Source organism: Camelus dromedarius, chromosome 8 (assembly GCF_036321535.1).
Source record: "Camelus dromedarius isolate mCamDro1 chromosome 8, mCamDro1.pat, whole genome shotgun sequence".
Classification (NCBI taxonomy): domain Eukaryota; kingdom Metazoa; phylum Chordata; class Mammalia; order Artiodactyla; family Camelidae; genus Camelus; species Camelus dromedarius.
Window position 1 is genome coordinate 53,360,679 of NC_087443.1, and position 18,332 is coordinate 53,379,010.

The 18,332-nt window shown below is 36.0% G+C and overlaps 1 protein-coding gene across 7 annotated transcripts in view; it reads right to left on the reverse strand.

The window, feature by feature from the left end:
• Positions 1-18,332, reverse strand: part of LOC105084242 (protein FRA10AC1) — a 74,059-nt gene that overhangs the window by 21,803 nt on the left and 33,924 nt on the right. For 4 of the 7 annotated variants that reach the window (XM_064488233.1, XM_064488231.1, XM_064488229.1 and 1 more), the window contains 7 exons: positions 12,205-12,281; positions 10,818-10,913; positions 10,641-10,686; positions 8,025-8,101; positions 4,529-4,612; positions 3,867-3,951; positions 67-112 (listed from right to left, as the gene is read on the reverse strand). In XM_064488233.1, the coding sequence (XP_064344303.1) occupies positions 67-112; positions 3,867-3,951; positions 4,529-4,612; positions 8,025-8,101; positions 10,641-10,686; positions 10,818-10,913; positions 12,205-12,281 (511 nt within the window). Of the gene's footprint in view, positions 1-66; positions 113-3,866; positions 3,952-4,528; positions 4,613-8,024; positions 8,102-10,640; positions 10,687-10,817; positions 10,914-12,204; positions 12,282-15,058; positions 15,288-15,310; positions 15,402-18,332 lie in introns of those variants that run through there. The other 3 variants (XM_031461411.2, XM_064488234.1, XM_064488232.1) reach the window with 3 other exon arrangements.

Below are 18,332 nucleotides of genomic sequence, written 5' to 3' on the forward strand. Positions count from 1 at the left end.
CTTCAATTCAATAATATAACAAAATAATCTTATCCTATTAAAAAGTAAAATTAAAAAAAGAATTACCTTTTCCTGAAATCACTTCTTTTTCTACTCGCCACCTAAATCCAAACTGACGAGAAAAAAAAATTACATCTATGCCAGGGTAAATTTAAACATTACTTAAATTGTATATAAATCTTAACATGGAGTCAACAATTGACATGATGACACTCAGTAATCTAAAAAGTAGACCTAAATCCCATCATGATATCTTTTTCTGTCCTTATAGGAGTCTAGACACTTAAAAATACATTTGAACTATTACCAACTTCTTTGTTAAGGAACAATCTTCACAACATTTAAATGCCCTATTAAAAGTTATAGGCGCCAAATGCAAGATATGTAAATTAATAAAAAAAATCCTATTCTATGACAATCACAGGAAAAAAAAAAGCTATAGTACAGTAAAGAGACAGTATACTATAGTGCAACAGAGTGCAGTCTTTGGAGTTAGACTGGGTTTACGTCTTAGCTCTACCACTTGACAGCTGTATAATATTGAACAAGTTATTTACTCCATTTCTGTCTCGGTTTCCTCTTATGTAAAGTGGAGATAATATGAGTACCTATTTCTTTGGGTTAAGAGGTTTAAATGGGATAATAGATATAAAGTACTTAAAATACTACCTGGTGCATAGCAAACAATGGTCCAGGGGCCTGCTGACTATTTTTATAAATAAAGATTTATTGGACCACAACCACACCCACTCATTTGTATATGGCTCTTTTCCCACAGTAACAGCATTGTAATGAATAGGAAAGAACAATAGCATCAATCTGGAGCCTGCAAGTAGAAAGTTTTTAAATTTCCTTCTGAGATTCCTAAACATTACTTTGTAGCTAACCCTCGAACAACAAAGGGTCTAGGGGTGCTGACCCCCACGCAGCTGAAAATCCAAGTGTAACTTTACACTTAGCCCTTCATATCCACGGCTTGCAGATCACTTAGTAGGGTGGAATGTAACAGTGAAAGAAATCACGCATATATAAGTGAACCTGCTCAGTTCAAATCCACGCTTGTTCAAGGGTCAACTGTATTTGCTTTCTCACTAAAAATGATAAAATGTTAAAATGATAAAATGTTTTCCTCCACTGCCTTTTAAGATTCATATTCATATGCTAAATTACTATAACTTTAGTAAATGGTTTAGTTTTCTATTCAGTTTACCATAAGAGTTAAAAGCTCAGCTCTAGAATGATGCTGACCCAATGCAAGCTCTATCATACTAGTTCTGTGAGCTTGGGAAAGTTACTTAACTTCTTAGTCCATTTCCTTTTTACGTATAAAAATCCTAATCTCATAGGTTGTTGTAATTAACAGAATTCAGTTAAGTGTTCAATGCTTATTTTTATTTTATTTTAAAATCATCTATTACTTGAATTAGTCAATTTTGTATTTTAAATGCAAATGAGGGCTCAAAATATTTAAAAATATTCTGATTAAAACCCAATGAAAATAAAATCCACCAGTCTAGGAAAAAAAGAAATAAAAAATTCAAAATAAGTGTTTAATTCTATTTTTAAGCTCACTTATGTATGTGAGGATTGTCTGCCATCCAACATATGCTGGGCTGTCCACTGAAGTGCAGTCAAATGTGTACAGCAATAGTGTCCAAACTTTTTCTTTCATTCATTAATCTATTCAACAAATAATTATTAAGCAATAATTTACTGGGCATGGCGCTCAGCTGAAGGTATAAAGCGATTATTAAAATAAATGCTTGTCACCAAGAAGGTTGCAGTCTTATAATGGGATAAGAAATGTAACAACTACAATATGTCCTACTAAAGACTGCATAGAAGTTTTGTCTCAGTATGTTTTTCTATTCTTTCCTGACATATTTTCCTGTGGATTGGTTAAACACTGGAATTACTCAGGGTTTGGGGCTTAGCTTCCTCTTCTTCTTACTCTACCCTCTAGCACAAAGGTCACACACACAAGCAGTAAGAGAAAAGTCTCCTGACTTTCTGACACAACAAAGTTCCATGGCCATCTATTTGAACTTTAATGTAAAAGGAAAACAAGGAAGCTCATTCAAGCCACTGTTACTTGGGAGTGCTTGCTGGTCCCTGCAGCTGAATCTAACCCAAACTGATACAATGGTCCAACCAAATTTGCAGTGATGAAAGGGAAAAAGCAACAAAGAAGGAAATGGGGGTGTGGGACAAAAGCTGAAATTCACTAAAAATGCCCTAAGTATCTACTACCTATATTAGGCATTGAGCTAGGAGCTGGTTAACTAAAAATGAATAAAACACTCTTTGTGTATGTAGAACTATGAGAAAATGCATCCTAGAAAAAAGTCGAAGACATTATTTTTTCTCCAACATCTCAAACATGGCATGCTAAAAAAGTCGTTATCTTTCCCAAAATGATCCCTCTCATATATGTGGGGCAGGGGCTACTATGGGAAATCTCTGTACTTTCCCCTCAATTTTGCTGTGAATGTTAAACTCCTCTAGAAAAGTCTTTTTCAAAACTCCCCCTCTCGCTGTATTTCCTATTTCTCTAGTATCTGTTCTCAAAACAGGCAAGTCACATCTGATTTCTCATTTGCACTTACTTTGTATCTAACTAACTTATCATGTTCTAATAGGAAAATATAATTTGTTTCACGATTATGCACGTTAGAGTGTGAGTTTCAATAATATACTGGGTTTTTATAAATGGGGAATACAAATATTTAATTATTTATGTCTACTTTCTTCCCTCAACTGTAGTTCTTTTCTGAAGGGCAGACACCATGTTTTAACCCAGCTCACCAAGCCCAGTCTTCAATAAATACTGGAAAACAATTAACCAATGAACCAGGGTTGAAAAAGCTGCTTTGTTTTATGCTTCTAGAAAGACTTAAGCTTCAGTATAATAACTTCAAGAACCTCCAACTGCTTTGGTGCTTTTTGGATTTGATACGGTCAATAACTATCCCAGAGATGAGAGCCAGTTCACGAGAAACTGAGGAACTCTCTGGGATACACCAAGTGCATGAATTTGTAAACAAGGTTATAAAAATGGACACTATTATTATCCTTAAGAATATTGTGAAGCAACCCACATATAAAAGGGACTACTGAAAACATTATTCAAGCAATGAAGGTCTGAGATTTAACTATTTAAGTGAAAAAGAAATTCTTATGATAAACAACTCTAAGATAACTTTTTAAATAGTTGTCTTTCTTAATACAAATGTACATTATGCAAAACATACAGATTTATGCAACATTCCCTCCCCTCCCATTTCAAACTGAGATCATCTGTTCCTTGGTCATCTTCTCTAGCTACAAATATGAAATTTAACATAGGAATAAAAATTGCTTTAATATTCATCAAAATAAGATGTAGAGACAGAAGGGAAATTTGCCATTATTAACTGGCACTGATAAGAGCTAATTTTACTAGAACAGACATTTATACAACAGAAGATGTGCATCTGTTTCTCTATAAATGGTAATTTGAAAAAAAAAAAGCCTATCAACTTCAAGTGTCATTTGTGAAATAAGACATCAATGCTGCAGTGTCAAACCAGTCATTATAATCACTAGAGGCTCTGCGAGAGTCAGGATAAAACAAGATCCAGTAGCTACTTGTATTTAACTATAGACTGTTCATGCCTCAGCTCACAAAGAGGCACCCTTGACTAAGGGGCCCTTTGTAAGTTTCATAGCTAAAGAGGTTAAATGGTCCAACGGAAACTTCACAGATGCAGGACAACCTAGACTTGAATTAGCATCTTTAAAAGAATAAGGTGGGGCACAAGAGTACATTAAAAAGTAATACTGTACATGAATAATAAATTTCTTCTATAAATATTCGGAAGGCATACCTTATTTTCTTTGTATCTGCTGAGATCTGCTATGCAATATTCCTTGAATAATTTATCATAGTATTTCTTTGCAAGTCTCTTCTCCCTCCATTAAAAAAAAAATACAAATCTTAAACATGGAAATTCAATCACTGCTTGGTACTTGGAAGCAATGTCAAATAAATAACGCATATGATATAAATGTTTTAAAAGAGGCCTATTACTTACATGTGTATAGAATATCTGAATATTCACTATCAATAGTGGGTCTCTCAGGGAGGGAAACTCAAAGTCTGATAGAGATGAGGAGACTCTACTCTTTACTTTTTACCTTCTGTAATGTTTGACTTTTTAAAACCATTTTCAGGTATTATACTTTTCCAAAATATTTTTAAAATTTAAAAAGAAACATATTACAAGACAATAAACAATTGTGTAAAAATTTTATAAATTATTTTTTAATGACAAAGTCAAGCAAGGAGAAGTCAGTTCAAATTGCTAAAAATTACCAAAAGAATCAAACCAGATTCAATCATCTGAGGCATGGTTTTATGTTCTTGATTCACAATTGTCCTATGCAGGGGCTGAATGCTTTGGACAGCTGACAAGGTAAGCAAACACTCAGAGCAGAGGAGAGAGGACTATAGCATTTGATGCATTATTCCTCACGTGGCTAAAATTACCAATTCATGTCCATTTCATCCTCCTCATTCCATAGAAATCTATGATTTTCTCGTATAACATCCATGTCTGTCTTGTCATTTTCCCTGGAAAAATAAAACAATTTTAATTTAATATGAACACAAAATTAGTCAAATTTAGGAGGTTAAACAGTTCTGAGATTTTTTCCACACCTGGGTAAAAATAAGATACACAAAGATAAAGACAGTTTTATCTGTGAGTAGGTATGTATATATATTTACAAAATGTATTTAAGTATATTTTCAAATGGCACTTACAAAGAATGCTGCTACAGAAGCAAGTTATCAACACTCATTTATGGTAAAAACTCTAACCAAAGTGGGTATAGATGGAATATATCTCCACATAATAAAAGCTATTTATGACAAACCTACAACTTTTCAATGGTGAAAAGCTGAAAGCCTTCCCACTAAAACCTGGAACAAGACAAGGATGCCCACTCTCATCACTTCTATTCAATATAGTACTGGAAATCCTAGCCATAGCAAATAGACAAGAAAAAGAAATAAAAGGAATCCAAATTGGAAGAGAAAAGGTAAAACTGTCACTATATGTGGATGACATGATACTATATATAGAAAACCCTAAAGGCTCCACAGAAAAACTATGAGAGCTGATAAAAGAATTCAACAAGGTAGGAGGATACAAGATTAACACAGAGGAATCAGTTGGATTTCTTTACACTAACAATGAAATATCAGAAAAGGAAAGTAAAGAAACAATCCCTTTTAAAATCGCATCCAAAAAAATAAAATACTTGGGAATAAATCTGACCAAGGAAGTGAAAGGCTTATATGCAGAGAACTACAAAACATCAAGTAAGGAAATTAAAGATGACCTAAAGAAATGGAAACTTATCCCATATTATTGGATTGGAAGAGTTAATATTGTTAAAATGGCCATACTACCTAAAGCAATCTACAGATTTAACGTGATCCCTATCAAATTACCAAGGACATTTTTCACAAAACTAGAACAAATAATCCTAAAATTAATATGGAATCACAAAAGACCCAGAATTACCAAAGAAATACTGAAGAAAAAGAAAGAAGCTGGAAGAATAACCCTCCCAGTCTTCAGACAATACTACAGAGCTACAGTAATCAAAAAACCATGGTATTGGCATAAAAACACATACAGATCAATGGAACAGAACAGAGAGCCCAGAAATAAATCCACAGACCCATGGTCGGCTAATCTTCAACCAAGGAGGCAAGAATATACAATGGAGAAAAGACAGTCTCTTCAGCAAGTGGTGTTGGGAAAACTGGATATCAGCCTGTAAATCAATGAATTTACAACACTTCCTCATTCCATACACAAAAATTAACTCAAAATGTCTTAAAGACCTAAATATAAGACAAGACATGATAAATCTCCTAGAAGAAAACATAGGCAAAACATTCTGTGACATAAATCTTAGCAATGTTGTCCTAGGGCAGTCTAACCAGGCAATGGAAATAAAAGCAAAAATAAACAAATGGGACCTAATTAAACTTATAAGCTTTTGCATAGCAAAAGAAACCACAGCAAAACAAAATGACAACTTACGGAATGAGAAAATACTTGCAAATAATGCCACTAACAAGGTCTTAATCTCCAGAATATATAAACAGCTCACACAACTTAATAACAAAAAAACAAACAAACAAACAAAAAACCCAGTCCAAAAATGGGCAGAGGACCTAAACAAACAAGTCTCCAGTGAAGACATACAAATGGCCAATAGGTACATGAAAAAATGCTCAATATCACGAATTATCAGAGCAATGAAAATCAGAACTACAATGAGATATCACCCCACACCAGTCAGAATGGCCATCATTCAAAAGTTCATGAATGATAAATGCTGGAGAGGGTGTGGAGAAAAGGGAACCCTTCTACACTGTTGGTAGGAATGCAGTTTGGTGCAGCCATTATGGAAAACAATGCAGAGATTCTTCAAAACACTGAAAACAGACTTACCACATGATCCAGCAATCTCACTCCTGGGCATATATCCAGAAAGAACTCTTATTTCAAAAAGATGCATGCACCCCAGTGTTCATAGCAGCATTATTTACAATAGCCAAGACATAGAAACAACCTAAATGTCCATCGACAGATGACTGGATAAAGAAGTTGTGGTATATCTATACAATGGAATACTACTCAGCCATAAAAAAAGAGTAAAATAATGCCATTTGCAGCAACATGGATGGACCCGGAGATTGTCATTGTAAGTGAAGTAAGCCAGAAAGGAAAAAAAAAATAAAAATACCACATGATATCAGTCATATGTGGAATCTAAAAAAAAAAAAAAAAATCAAAACAAATGAACTTATCTACAAAACAGAAACAGACTCACAGACATAAAAAAAAACTTATGGCTACCAGAGGGGGAAGAGCATGGGAAGCAGTAAATAGGAAGATCAAGATTTGCAGATACTACTATATATATAAAACAGATTAACAAGTTTATACTGTATAGCACATGGAACTATATTCAGTATCTTGTAGTAACTTACAATGAAAAAAATGAAAATGAGTATGTATATGTATAATTGAAGTATTACACTGTACACCAGAAGTTGACACAACACTGTAAATTAACTATATTTCAATTAAAAAAGAAAGCGAGTTAAATGGATAAGGAATCTACCCATCTCTATCATTGGTTTCAATTATACAAAGGGTGCTAAATTACCAAAGCTAGGATGAGAAATCTGAATAAACTAAATGGTTAAGGAAAAATGAATGAAAATAAGTTTCAGAATCTAAAATAAGTCAGTAACACCATCTTATTGCGATCTAATTCTAAAAATATATGAAGAATCTTTCCATACCTCATTTTACTAGTTTCCTAGGAAGATTGAGTAAAGAGGGAAGGAGTTGAAGATGATCTGTCAAGATGGTAACAGTCTGGGGCTAGAACAAGGGGTTGCTGGGGAATACAGGGTAAACTGAGAGGAAAGTTTGGGGTAGATGAGATGATATGAAGTTTTTTAGGGCTCTACCAACTCAGAAAGTTGTTAAATCAGAGGAAAAAACCCACACAAAACCAGGAGGCTCTGACAGAAGAGTCTCAGCTGTAAGGAGGAATTTCATGTGTGGGGACTATTAGTGAGGTTTCTTGTTTGCCCTACCTCTAAAAAGGCAATCCCAAACACTGAAGTCTAAACAGTTTATTATTTCAAAGATCCTTGTGGAAAAAAAAAAAATTACTGCAGAGTCAGGCACATGAGTATTCCTCAAATACCCTCTTATTGCCAGGATCAGCTCTGGCTAAGCAGGCTACCTGAGGCCTGTTGCCAGAGAAACAGGGTTCATGATGAGCTACTTAGCTAGAAGCTATGGATGGCCTCTCCATCCGACGATGTAACAAAGAAACTGGAATGGAAAGCAGCAGAAAAAGGACAGAATCAGAAGACACAGTAGCTGTGAGTCTTGAAAGACATCCATACCCTCTTCCCATTGTGTAAATTTCATGACACTTACCCCGATCGCCTGAAGTCTTCTTTTTTGCCACCGTAATATAAAATATAGTCATTTACAAACTTTGTATGCCTTTGATACTGAAATGCAAAAAATTAAGGATTTTATTTGCTCAGAAGTTGTTCTGTGTCAATAATATATTAGTGAGTTAGGGGGAAAGCACAGTGTGAGTATATTTAGCTTTAAAAAATATGCAAATATATACTATACATGTCTATATATTCAAAAAAGACCTAAAAGGGTAAATACTAAACTGTTGAGAGTGAACACAGTAGAGAGGCTTTCACTTTCTACTGAACACTGTTACATTGTTTTGAACATTTTCTATCAGTAACTCTCTGGGGAGAAAGAGAGCTTCCATCCTACTGCTGAACTACATACAGCCTCATACCACCACTCATTTTCATTATCACAATATGAGAAATAAGCTTTACTTCCTAAAGTTAAAGGTAGGGGTAGAATTTTTCTTTCATTATTTTAAAACACATTTTAGCTATTCCAGTAACAATAAAGCCTCTGAAATAGAAGATGTAACTTTTATAATATTAAATCCTAACATTAGACTTTTAAAAATAAATAAATAAGAGATCAGATGTTATTTCATATACTTTCTTTTAATGTTCAGAGAAGCTACAGTCATGTTTTTTCAATGCAATATAACAAGATACATAAGCATTTTACATTTTGTTTTAAAAAGCTCACTGGTACTCCCACTAGAGCTGAACATGCGTATAATAGAACTCTAATACTGTCTGTGACTACACCCTATTATATTGAACAGTGATTTCATTGATCACAATGTGTTCTAATAGAATATCGAATCAAAGCATAATTCCCAAACTGGCAACAAAGCAATTAACATTTCAGAAAAGAAAAAAACAAAAAAAAGAAAAGAAAAGCCAGATACCCAGCAATCTGGGTTCTATCTCTTGGACTATCACTAACTGGTCATGAGATGGTGGCAAGTCACTTAAATCTTGGGTCAGCAAACTTTTTCTGTAAATAGTAAGTATGCAGGCCATATGGTCTTGGCAAAACTACTCAGCTCTGCCATTTTAGCCTGAAAGTAGGCACAGATAATAACTATATGAATGGGCATGGCTGTGTTCTAATAAAACTTTTATTTACAAAAACAGGTGGGAGGTGGGACTTTGCTTCCTGGAAGATGGAGCAAAGATGTACAGGTGACCTTTGAACAACAGGGTGGATAGGGGCCTCCATCCTCCATGGTGTCCAAAATCTGCATATAACTTATAGTCAGCCCTCTGCATCCACGGATTCAACCAACCACAGATTGTTAGTACTACAGTGTTTACTACTGATAAAAATCCATGTATAAGTGGAGCTGTACAGTTCAAACCCTGTGTTGCTCAACTGTACTTTTCTCTATTCTTTCCACTAAGAACAACTAAAAACCTTAGAAATTATATATAAAACATAAGAAGACTCTGAAAGGTAGCGAGAAAAGGGCAGACCAGCTAGGGACCTCAAGACCAATGGTTTATGATACAGTGGTGAGCTTCCCTGGTTTTCTTTTTACTTCATTAATCCCTGACTTGGAGGTGAAGAAGCTGGCAATGTGGAAAAGCCAACAAGCACCGACAAAATAAGTCCCAACAAAAGCCTGTTCTAACAAGTAACTAGGAGAAAGAGGCAGCCTAGGAAGACAGATAGCATTTAGCTAGACAATAATTACTCTACTCCAGCCAAACACTCTAGAAAACCTACGGCCCCACCTCTAACCATGCCGGAAAAGGGGACCTAGACTTTCGCCCTCATCAGGCTGTAACTAGATGCTCCAACATCCCCAGCTGAGTGGTATCACAGAAGGCAGAGCAGATGTAGAGATGCTAAAGGAACAAGTGGCAGATGAGATCCATGGAAAGCTAGGCTACTGGGTTAGGAGATAAGAGGAATAAGTAAACTGGTGACAAGAGAACTTCTATAACTTAAAGAAAGGAGTCAGGAATGATAAAGTGAAAGACGTGCTTACAGGAGAGCAGATGTGTCCAGCTGACATTGTCTCCTTCTCCCAATCCTCACCATAGCAATAAATACCCAGAAAACTCTTCATTCTTCAATATTCCCAACAGTCATATGGATGGCCAGTGGTAGCAATTAGTGTAATAAGTTACAGTTTTATCAAAAAATTGAGCTGAGACACAGCTTTAACAGGGAAGTTAAGGTATAGCTTAAAGATAGCCCCAACTCATGTCTGAAAGTTGAAGCCACAGCAGGCATGAGAGAGATCTATTATTAAGTACAAGTTTTACAAAGACCTTAAGTAGCCAAGAACGAGGTAGGAAGACAAAAAGTTAAAATGAGACTGAAGATAATAGCATAAAAATGAGAAATGTTGACAGTTTGACAAAAATAGGTTGGGAAAACATGCAAATTCATGGACTTTGTAAACCTCTTTATAGAAGATTAGTTAATATGTTTTATTATTTTTTGTCTCTAAATCATAATATACATTGTAAATAAGAACTGCACTGAAAAGTATAAATGAAAAATTCCATATCTTTAAATATGAAATATGTCTATCTGACTTCACAAGATTTTATGAAATAATTTTAAAACTTGTATTAATTATAAAATTGAGAAATAGAAAAAGGATACAGCATCCATAGCTATGAGATGAAACCTTCTATTTCTTGCTTCTTCCCTGTTAAGACAAATTTTATTTTAAGCAAATTCAAATGTCTACATTTAATTCATATAATAAAATCCCCAAGTTTCCGGGTTTGCAAAAACATCTTGAACCAAAAAAAAGTAATTTACATTGAAGTACCATACCTGTCCAGCAATTCTGCTGCAACTTGTTTATGGACCACCTTTCCATGTTTTTCTTTCTGAAATGGCTTTTTGAGCAGTAAGTCATCTTCAACTGTCCTGGTTTATCAAGAAGAAAGATTATTACAAGAGTTTACTTTTCCTGTTTCCTTATATTATTATGGTTGGAACATGTTTTAAAGATTTCAACTCTTATCTAAAAAAGACTCGCTGATCTTTAATGAGAAATTTTACATCCCCTTCAATAGACTAATTAATATCTTAACTTTATTTAATACCTATAAAAGGAAGAAGATGAAACTAACAAATATGTGGGTTCTGGTGCCAGACCACCTAGGTTCTTTGGTTCAAATTTTGGCTCTGTCATTCACTATCTTTTGCGCCACAATTTCCTTGTTTATAAAGTAGAGATAATGAAGCTCTCAGTAATCAATAACATGGAAAAAGAAAGGCTGACTATAGATGATATAGTCTATAGACGATTAGCCTTAGTTATATAAATAGATATAACCCTAGAGCACAGTAGATTACCCAACTAGATTTGCTCAAATTCTGTTCTTACAAAGTAGTATTTTGGAATGAAAAATCTTGACAATGTAAAGCACCATAAAATGTAATTTATTACATAATTATTTCTATTCTTTTGGTTATCCATGAAGACTGAGTACCCAACAAAAATGTTCAGTCCCAATTAGTAAGCTTAATATATTGCTTTCAGTGTGAAGGAATAAACCAATTTTTAAGTTTGCTAAATATGAATCAATCACTCCAAAGTTGATGGATAAAATCAACTTTCTAAGCATTGAAAGCTGAAAACAATGCTTGAACACAGCAACTCCACCAAGATGTAGCCTCCTTGTAAGGCTCAGGCTTTATCTGCTAATAGTTCTTATCACTTCCCGTTCAATTAAAAACTTCCACAAGCTCCTTCCTCTGGCCACTTATTCTGCTCATTCATAAAACCATGAGAATTGTGCTGCATTACAATCTCATCCTCTGCACTAATCTCTTTCGAAGTCAGGTGCAGCCAAGCAAAGGGATCACCAACCAAGCCCCTTCTTAGCTATTACAGTCACAAGAGCCCTTGACAGTTAAATGAAAAGTAGAAATGCAAGAGTAATTTAAGAGCTTTACCTGATTTCCTTTTTACCCCCACACTCTCTTTCCATAAATCCTTTCACAGCATAAACCTTATTTTTTAAATTTTTCACACAACTGGGCTCAAATTTTTGAGTCAATTCATTAATAGTTTAATGAACAAAAATTCACTCAGTAGAGCATCATTGTCTTCACATGCAAACACCATCCTAAAACTCTCAATATTACTTATTTATACTCATCTCAATCTAGAAAGGATAGAGGAAACACAGATCAACAAAAAATTACTTACCTTTTTTTCCTTTTGCTAGATCCTCCACAGTGTTCATCATCACTAAAATCGGAGTCATAGCCTCCGTGACCATGCATCTGTTAAGAAGTATAGTCAGTTACTCAGAACCCAAGTTGCTCATTGTTAAGGAAACAGAATAGTCCACAAATGAGTTAACTTTAAAAGTCACAATAGTTTTAAAGGATCGTGGTGGGTATATCATGTTCATGGGCTATCTAGTCACCTAAAACTTTCATTCACTTTAAAGTAACAAACTTACCCTTCAGAAAATGAATCATTTTCACCTTAATTACCATTAGGCCAACAAGGGAAACTATTCTTTGACCTTTCCATTGGAAACCAGGTCTAGAAGCTGCCATGTCACTGCCTACAAGTTTCAGCAATGCTTTACTTAGAAAAAAAAAAATTTATTGAAGTACAGTCAATTACAATGTATCACTCTCTGGTGTACAGCACAATGTCCTAGTCATGCATATAGATACAGACATTCATTTTCATATTCTTTTTCATTAAAGGTTATTGTAAGATATTGAATACAGTTCCCCATGCTATACAGAAGAATTTTTAAAACCTTTTTATATATATTTTTATATACAGTGTCTAACATTTGCAAATCTCAAACTCCCAAATTTATCCCTTCCCATGGTAATCATAAGATTGTTTACTATGTCTGTGAGTCTGTTTCTGTTTCGTAGATGAGTTCAGTTTCCTTTTTTAGATTTCACATATAAGTGATCTCACATGGTATTTGTCTTTCTCTTTCTGGCTTACTTTACTTAGAATGATGATCTCTAGGTCCATCCATGTTGCTGCAAATGGCATTATGTCATTCTTTTTTATGGCTGAATAGTATTCTATTGTATAACTATGCCACAACTTCTTTATCCAGTCATCTGTCAACGGACATTTAGGTTGCTTCCATGTCTTGGCTATTGTATACAGTGTAGCTATGAACACTCTGGTGCATGTATCTTTTAGAATTAGAGTTTTCTTTGGATATATACCCACAAGTGGAGCAACAGTTTACTTCTATTTGACTCAGAGTAATAACAGTTGCTGTGTATTTATCATCAGCTTTGTTTCAGGCATTATTCCGAACACTGTTTCTAATTCTGCTACCTAGGAACTATTATCTCCACTTTAGAGATGAAGAACTCAAGGATGTTATGATATCACTTATATGTGGAATCTAAAAAAAATGACACAAATGAACTTTACAAAACAAAATTTACAGAACAGAAAAAGACTCATAGACATAGAAAACAAACTTACGGTTACCAACGGGGAAAGAGGAGAAGTAAATTGGGAGTTTGAGATTAGCAGATACAAACTACTATACATAGAATAAACAACAAGATCCAACTGTATAGCAAAGGGAATTCTATTGAATAACTTATAATAAACTATAATGAAAAAGAATATGAAAAAGAATACTATATGTATAGCTGAATCACTATGCTGTATACCAGAAACTAACACAAGATTGTAAATCAACTATACTTCAACTAAAAAAAAAACTAGAACAAAATAAACCAATAATATGCGGCAAATATGTGACCAAGCTGATTCACCTGATTCTTAAGCCCATGAACTCAGTTACTACAAACTGCTTCTATGGAATATGCTAATATTTTTATTATTATGTTTATTTATGTATTATTTATTATTATACTCCCATTAGTGTGAACAGTACACAATTGATGAAAATTTTCCTATCTTTTTTCATATGTGGAGATTTCCTTTTTCTTTTAAACCTAGTTTCTTCAAAGTAAAACACCTTGTTCTATGTTCTAATTAACTTTATTTTGTTTTAACTCATTTCTTAATCAAAATTCTTAGAAACACTGAAAGATCTCAACAGTCACTCAGTTGTGTTACAAGCTCCTGGTTTCAGCATTACACTGCATCTGGGAACACATTAATAGGGGATGGATGGATAACTTGACTATTTCATGTCATAAATACCCAAATCATATGGCTACCTGGAACCAGGCCTGGTCAAATATATATCACATTTTTTTAAACTCTAATATTCACTATAGCACGTACAGCATAAAGAGGAAAGAACTCCCTAAGCTTCACTGCACTGGACCTAAGAAAAATATGCTTCTGGTGCTGGCTACTTGAATAAACTACTTCATTTCTTTAGGTTTCATCAGCTAAATAAAGTGGCTACATCAAAAAATCCTTAAATCCTATGAGTCTGTGATCTTTATAATTCCATTTCAAACTCAGGTGTGGGGTATATATCTCTCTTCCTTGTCCCACAGAATTCAAGAGGATGGCTCCAGTGAAAGTCCAAGGCAAAAGTTTATGTCACAGTTCCAACTTAACCATCATTTACATCGGACACACCTGGATCTCACACTTTTTATCATGTTAACTCCTTGCACCTGCTGTTTTATCACATCTTTCCAAATCATACCAGCCTCATTCCTTGTCCTCACTTTCCTCACATGTTGATGGGGGACAACCACTTGTGTGGAGCTTAGAGATGTGTTCTGGGATCAGCCCGCCAGAATGTAATTCCTGGCTCTGCAACTTTTCGTGTCTTTGGCCGTGTTCCTTAACCTCTGGAAGCCTGTCTCCCCTTCTATAAAGTGCGGCTAACTAGAGTACCAGTCTCACAGTACTGGGCATTAAATGAGTTACCGCATACAACGGGTTTTAGAACAGATTCTGGTACAGTAAAACCCTATCAACGTTAATTACTGTTATCGTCGTCACCTGGTTCCCACACCCCGCGCCACCACCTCCTACTCTTGCTCCCCTTCCCTGTCTCATTTTTCTCACTGGCGGCTTCATCCATTTCATACCCATTTCAACTTAGTCGTTGCACTAAAAAAGCACTCACTCCAGACTACGAAGCAACTGACAAGGCCCGAGAAAATTCGAGAAGGGAGACGCCGGATGTCTCCAGAATCTATCACATACATACATACAAACATACATAAAATTAACTAGTAACATACGAACAAGTTTCGAGGTCCTTCCCGACCGCAAAAACACTCATGACTCTTCTCACACACCCCTCCCTTCCTCCCTGCTCTGCCAAGTTAGTCCGTGCCCCCGTTCTTTGCCGGCGTCTGCAGCGACGACTCACGACCTGAGCGAGCCGTGCAGCACTGGCCCCGTCCCCCAGGTCGCGCAGACCCGCCGCAGCCGCCGCCGTTGCCGCCGCCGCCGCTGCCGCCACCGCCGCTGCCGCCACCGCCGCTGCCGCTACCGCCGCAGCCCGCTCCCCGCCTACGGGTCCCGACTGGTCGCTGCTTCCGGTCCGGCTCGGCCGCGCGTCTCACTTAAATGACACCGTCCCCCGACGCACCGCCCTTGTGCTACAGTCGAAAAAGCCCCGGGAAACAAAGGCAGCGGGAGAATAGGGCCGGAGGGGAAGTGGAGGCTCCCAGCTTTCCTCAAGTCACAGCATCGGGCTTTTTTCCTGGGCCTCCTCCTTCCATTTCCCTCCGGGATCCCAGCATGTAATATCGTGTTGCACTGCTCATACTAAGCCCACGCTCCTCGTTTGAAAATATGTTTTGTTTTAGAAAAAGACCCTGCCTGAATATCACCTGCCGTCCTCCTTCTAGTAACCTTAGTAACGCCTCCTCGAGCATCCTCGCTGCGCGTCTCAGTCTCCGATCTGCCTCTCCTCCCCCTTATCCCTTCCCAACAAAACAGTTCTCATAATTAGAACAAAAATAACTTTCCATTGCTTCACGACCCACACAATAGATGCCATTCCAAATGCAGTGCTGGTGGCAGAGGAGCTCATCAAATATGCGAGGAAAGGATGAAGAGGGAATAGGGGATATTTCACAGGGTCTCGAATTCTCTGCAGACAAGTGACTTGGTGTATGTGAAAAGGGATCCAAAGTAGTTACTTAAAAAAAAAAAAAAGAAGAAGAAGAAGAAGAAAAAGAAGGGGAAAAATACAAGCAGGAAAAGTTACATTATTTCAAGCTCCGCCAGGTTCTACCTTTTCTACAGTAAGATGCCCTACCCTATTCCTTTGGTGCCTAGTTACTGAGTTCCTGTCTTGTCTCCCTCTGGCTGATACTAATCATCTTTGCTTCCTCCTCGGTACCCAACAGGGTTCTTTGGAATTCACAAGCGCTAATTAAATATTTCTTGAATTCAACTGGCTCAGCACTGACTTTTACAGCTGGCTCATTTTAGAGAAAACCTTGGCACGTAGTACACATTCATCGTTTTACACCATTTGCAGTAAATACTACATAACAATATCCTTATCCGTTCAAGCCCCACTTCTATCCCTGTTAGTAAATTACAGACACATCCTACTTTACCCAATGCAGTAAATGTGATCTTAAAATCTGTAAGTTAAATTATTGTAAATTCAATTATTTCAAAATGCAATCAAATTATACTTCAATAGAGCATTTGTTGAAAATATTTAAGGCAATAGGAAGCCTCATGATTTAACATTATACTATATTGAATTATTTTGCCAAGCAATTCCTTTTTTAGTAAATATCTAAAATATCTATTTAGTTCCTTTATTTATTATTAATAAAAACAAACACACCATTACCCAGTATCCAATTTACCTTCTACCAATATTTGACCTTTAATAGCATCTCCCTACCATTCTTTTTTTTTTTTTAACATTTTTTATTGATTTATAATCATTTTACAATGTTGTGTCAAATTCCAGTGTTCAGCACAATTTTTCAGTCATTCATCGACATATACACACTCATTGTCACATTTTTTTCTCTGTGAGTTATCATAACATTTTGTGTATATTTCCCTGTGCTATACAGTGTAATCTTGTTTATCTATTCTACAATTTTGAAATCCCAGTCTATCCCTTCCCACCCTCCACCCCCCTGGTAACCACAAGTCTGTATTCTCTGTCTGTGAGTCTATTTCTGTCCTGTATTTATGCTTTGTTTTTGTTTGTTTGTTTGTTTTTGTTTTTGTTTTTTAGATTCCACATATGAGCGATCTCATATGGTATTTTTCTTTCTCTTTCTGGCTTACTTCACTTAGAATGACATTCTCCAGGAGCATCCATGTTGCTGCAAATGGCATTATGTTTTCGGTTTTTATGGCTGAGTAGTATTCCATTGTATAAATATACCACATCTTCTTTATCCAGTCACCTGTTGATGGACATTTAGGCTGTTTCCATGTTTTGGCTATTGTAAATAGTGCTGCTATGAACATTGGGGTGCAGGTGTCATCCTGAAGTAGATTTCCTTCTGGATACAAGCCCAGGAGTGGGATTCCTGGGTCATATGGTAAGTCTATTCCTAGTCTTTGGAGGAATCTCCACACTGTTTTCCATAGTGGCTGCACCAAACTGCATTCCCACCAGCAGTGTAGGAGGGTTCCCCTTTCTCCACAGCCTCTCCAGCATTTGTCATTTGTAGATTTTTGAATGACGGCCATTCTGACTGGTGTGAGGTGATACCTCATTGTAGTTTTGACTTGCATTTCTCTGATAATTAGTGATATTGAGCATTTTTTCATGTGCTTTTTGATCATTTGTATGTCTTCCTTGGAGAATTGCTTGTTTAGGTCTTCTGCCCATTTTTGGATTGGGTTGTTTATTTTTTTCTTATTGAGTCGTATGAGCTGCTTATATATTCTGGAGATCAAGCCTTTGTTGGTTTCACTTGCAAAAATTTTCTCCCATTCCATAGGTTTTCTTCTTGTTTTACTTCTGGTTTCCTTTGCTGTGCAGAAGCTTGTAAGTTTCATTAGGTCCCATTTGTTTATTCTTGCTTTTATTTCTTCTAGGAGAAAATTTTTGAAACGTATGTCAGATAATGTTTTGCCTATGTTTTCCTCTAGGAGGTTTATTGTATCTTGTCTTATGTTTAAGTCTTTAATCCATTTTGAGTTTATTTTTGTATATGGTGTAAGGGAGTGTTCTAGCTTCATTGTTTTATATGCTGCTGTCCAGTTTTCCCAACGCCATTTCCTGAAGAGACTGTCTTTATTCCATTGTATATTCTTGCCTCCTTTGTCGAAGATGAGTTGACCAAAAGTTTGCGGGTTCATTTCTGGGCTCTCTATTCTGTTCCATTGGTCTATATGTCTGTTTTGGTACCAATACCATGCTGTCTCGATGACTGTAGCTCTACAGTATTGTCTGAAGT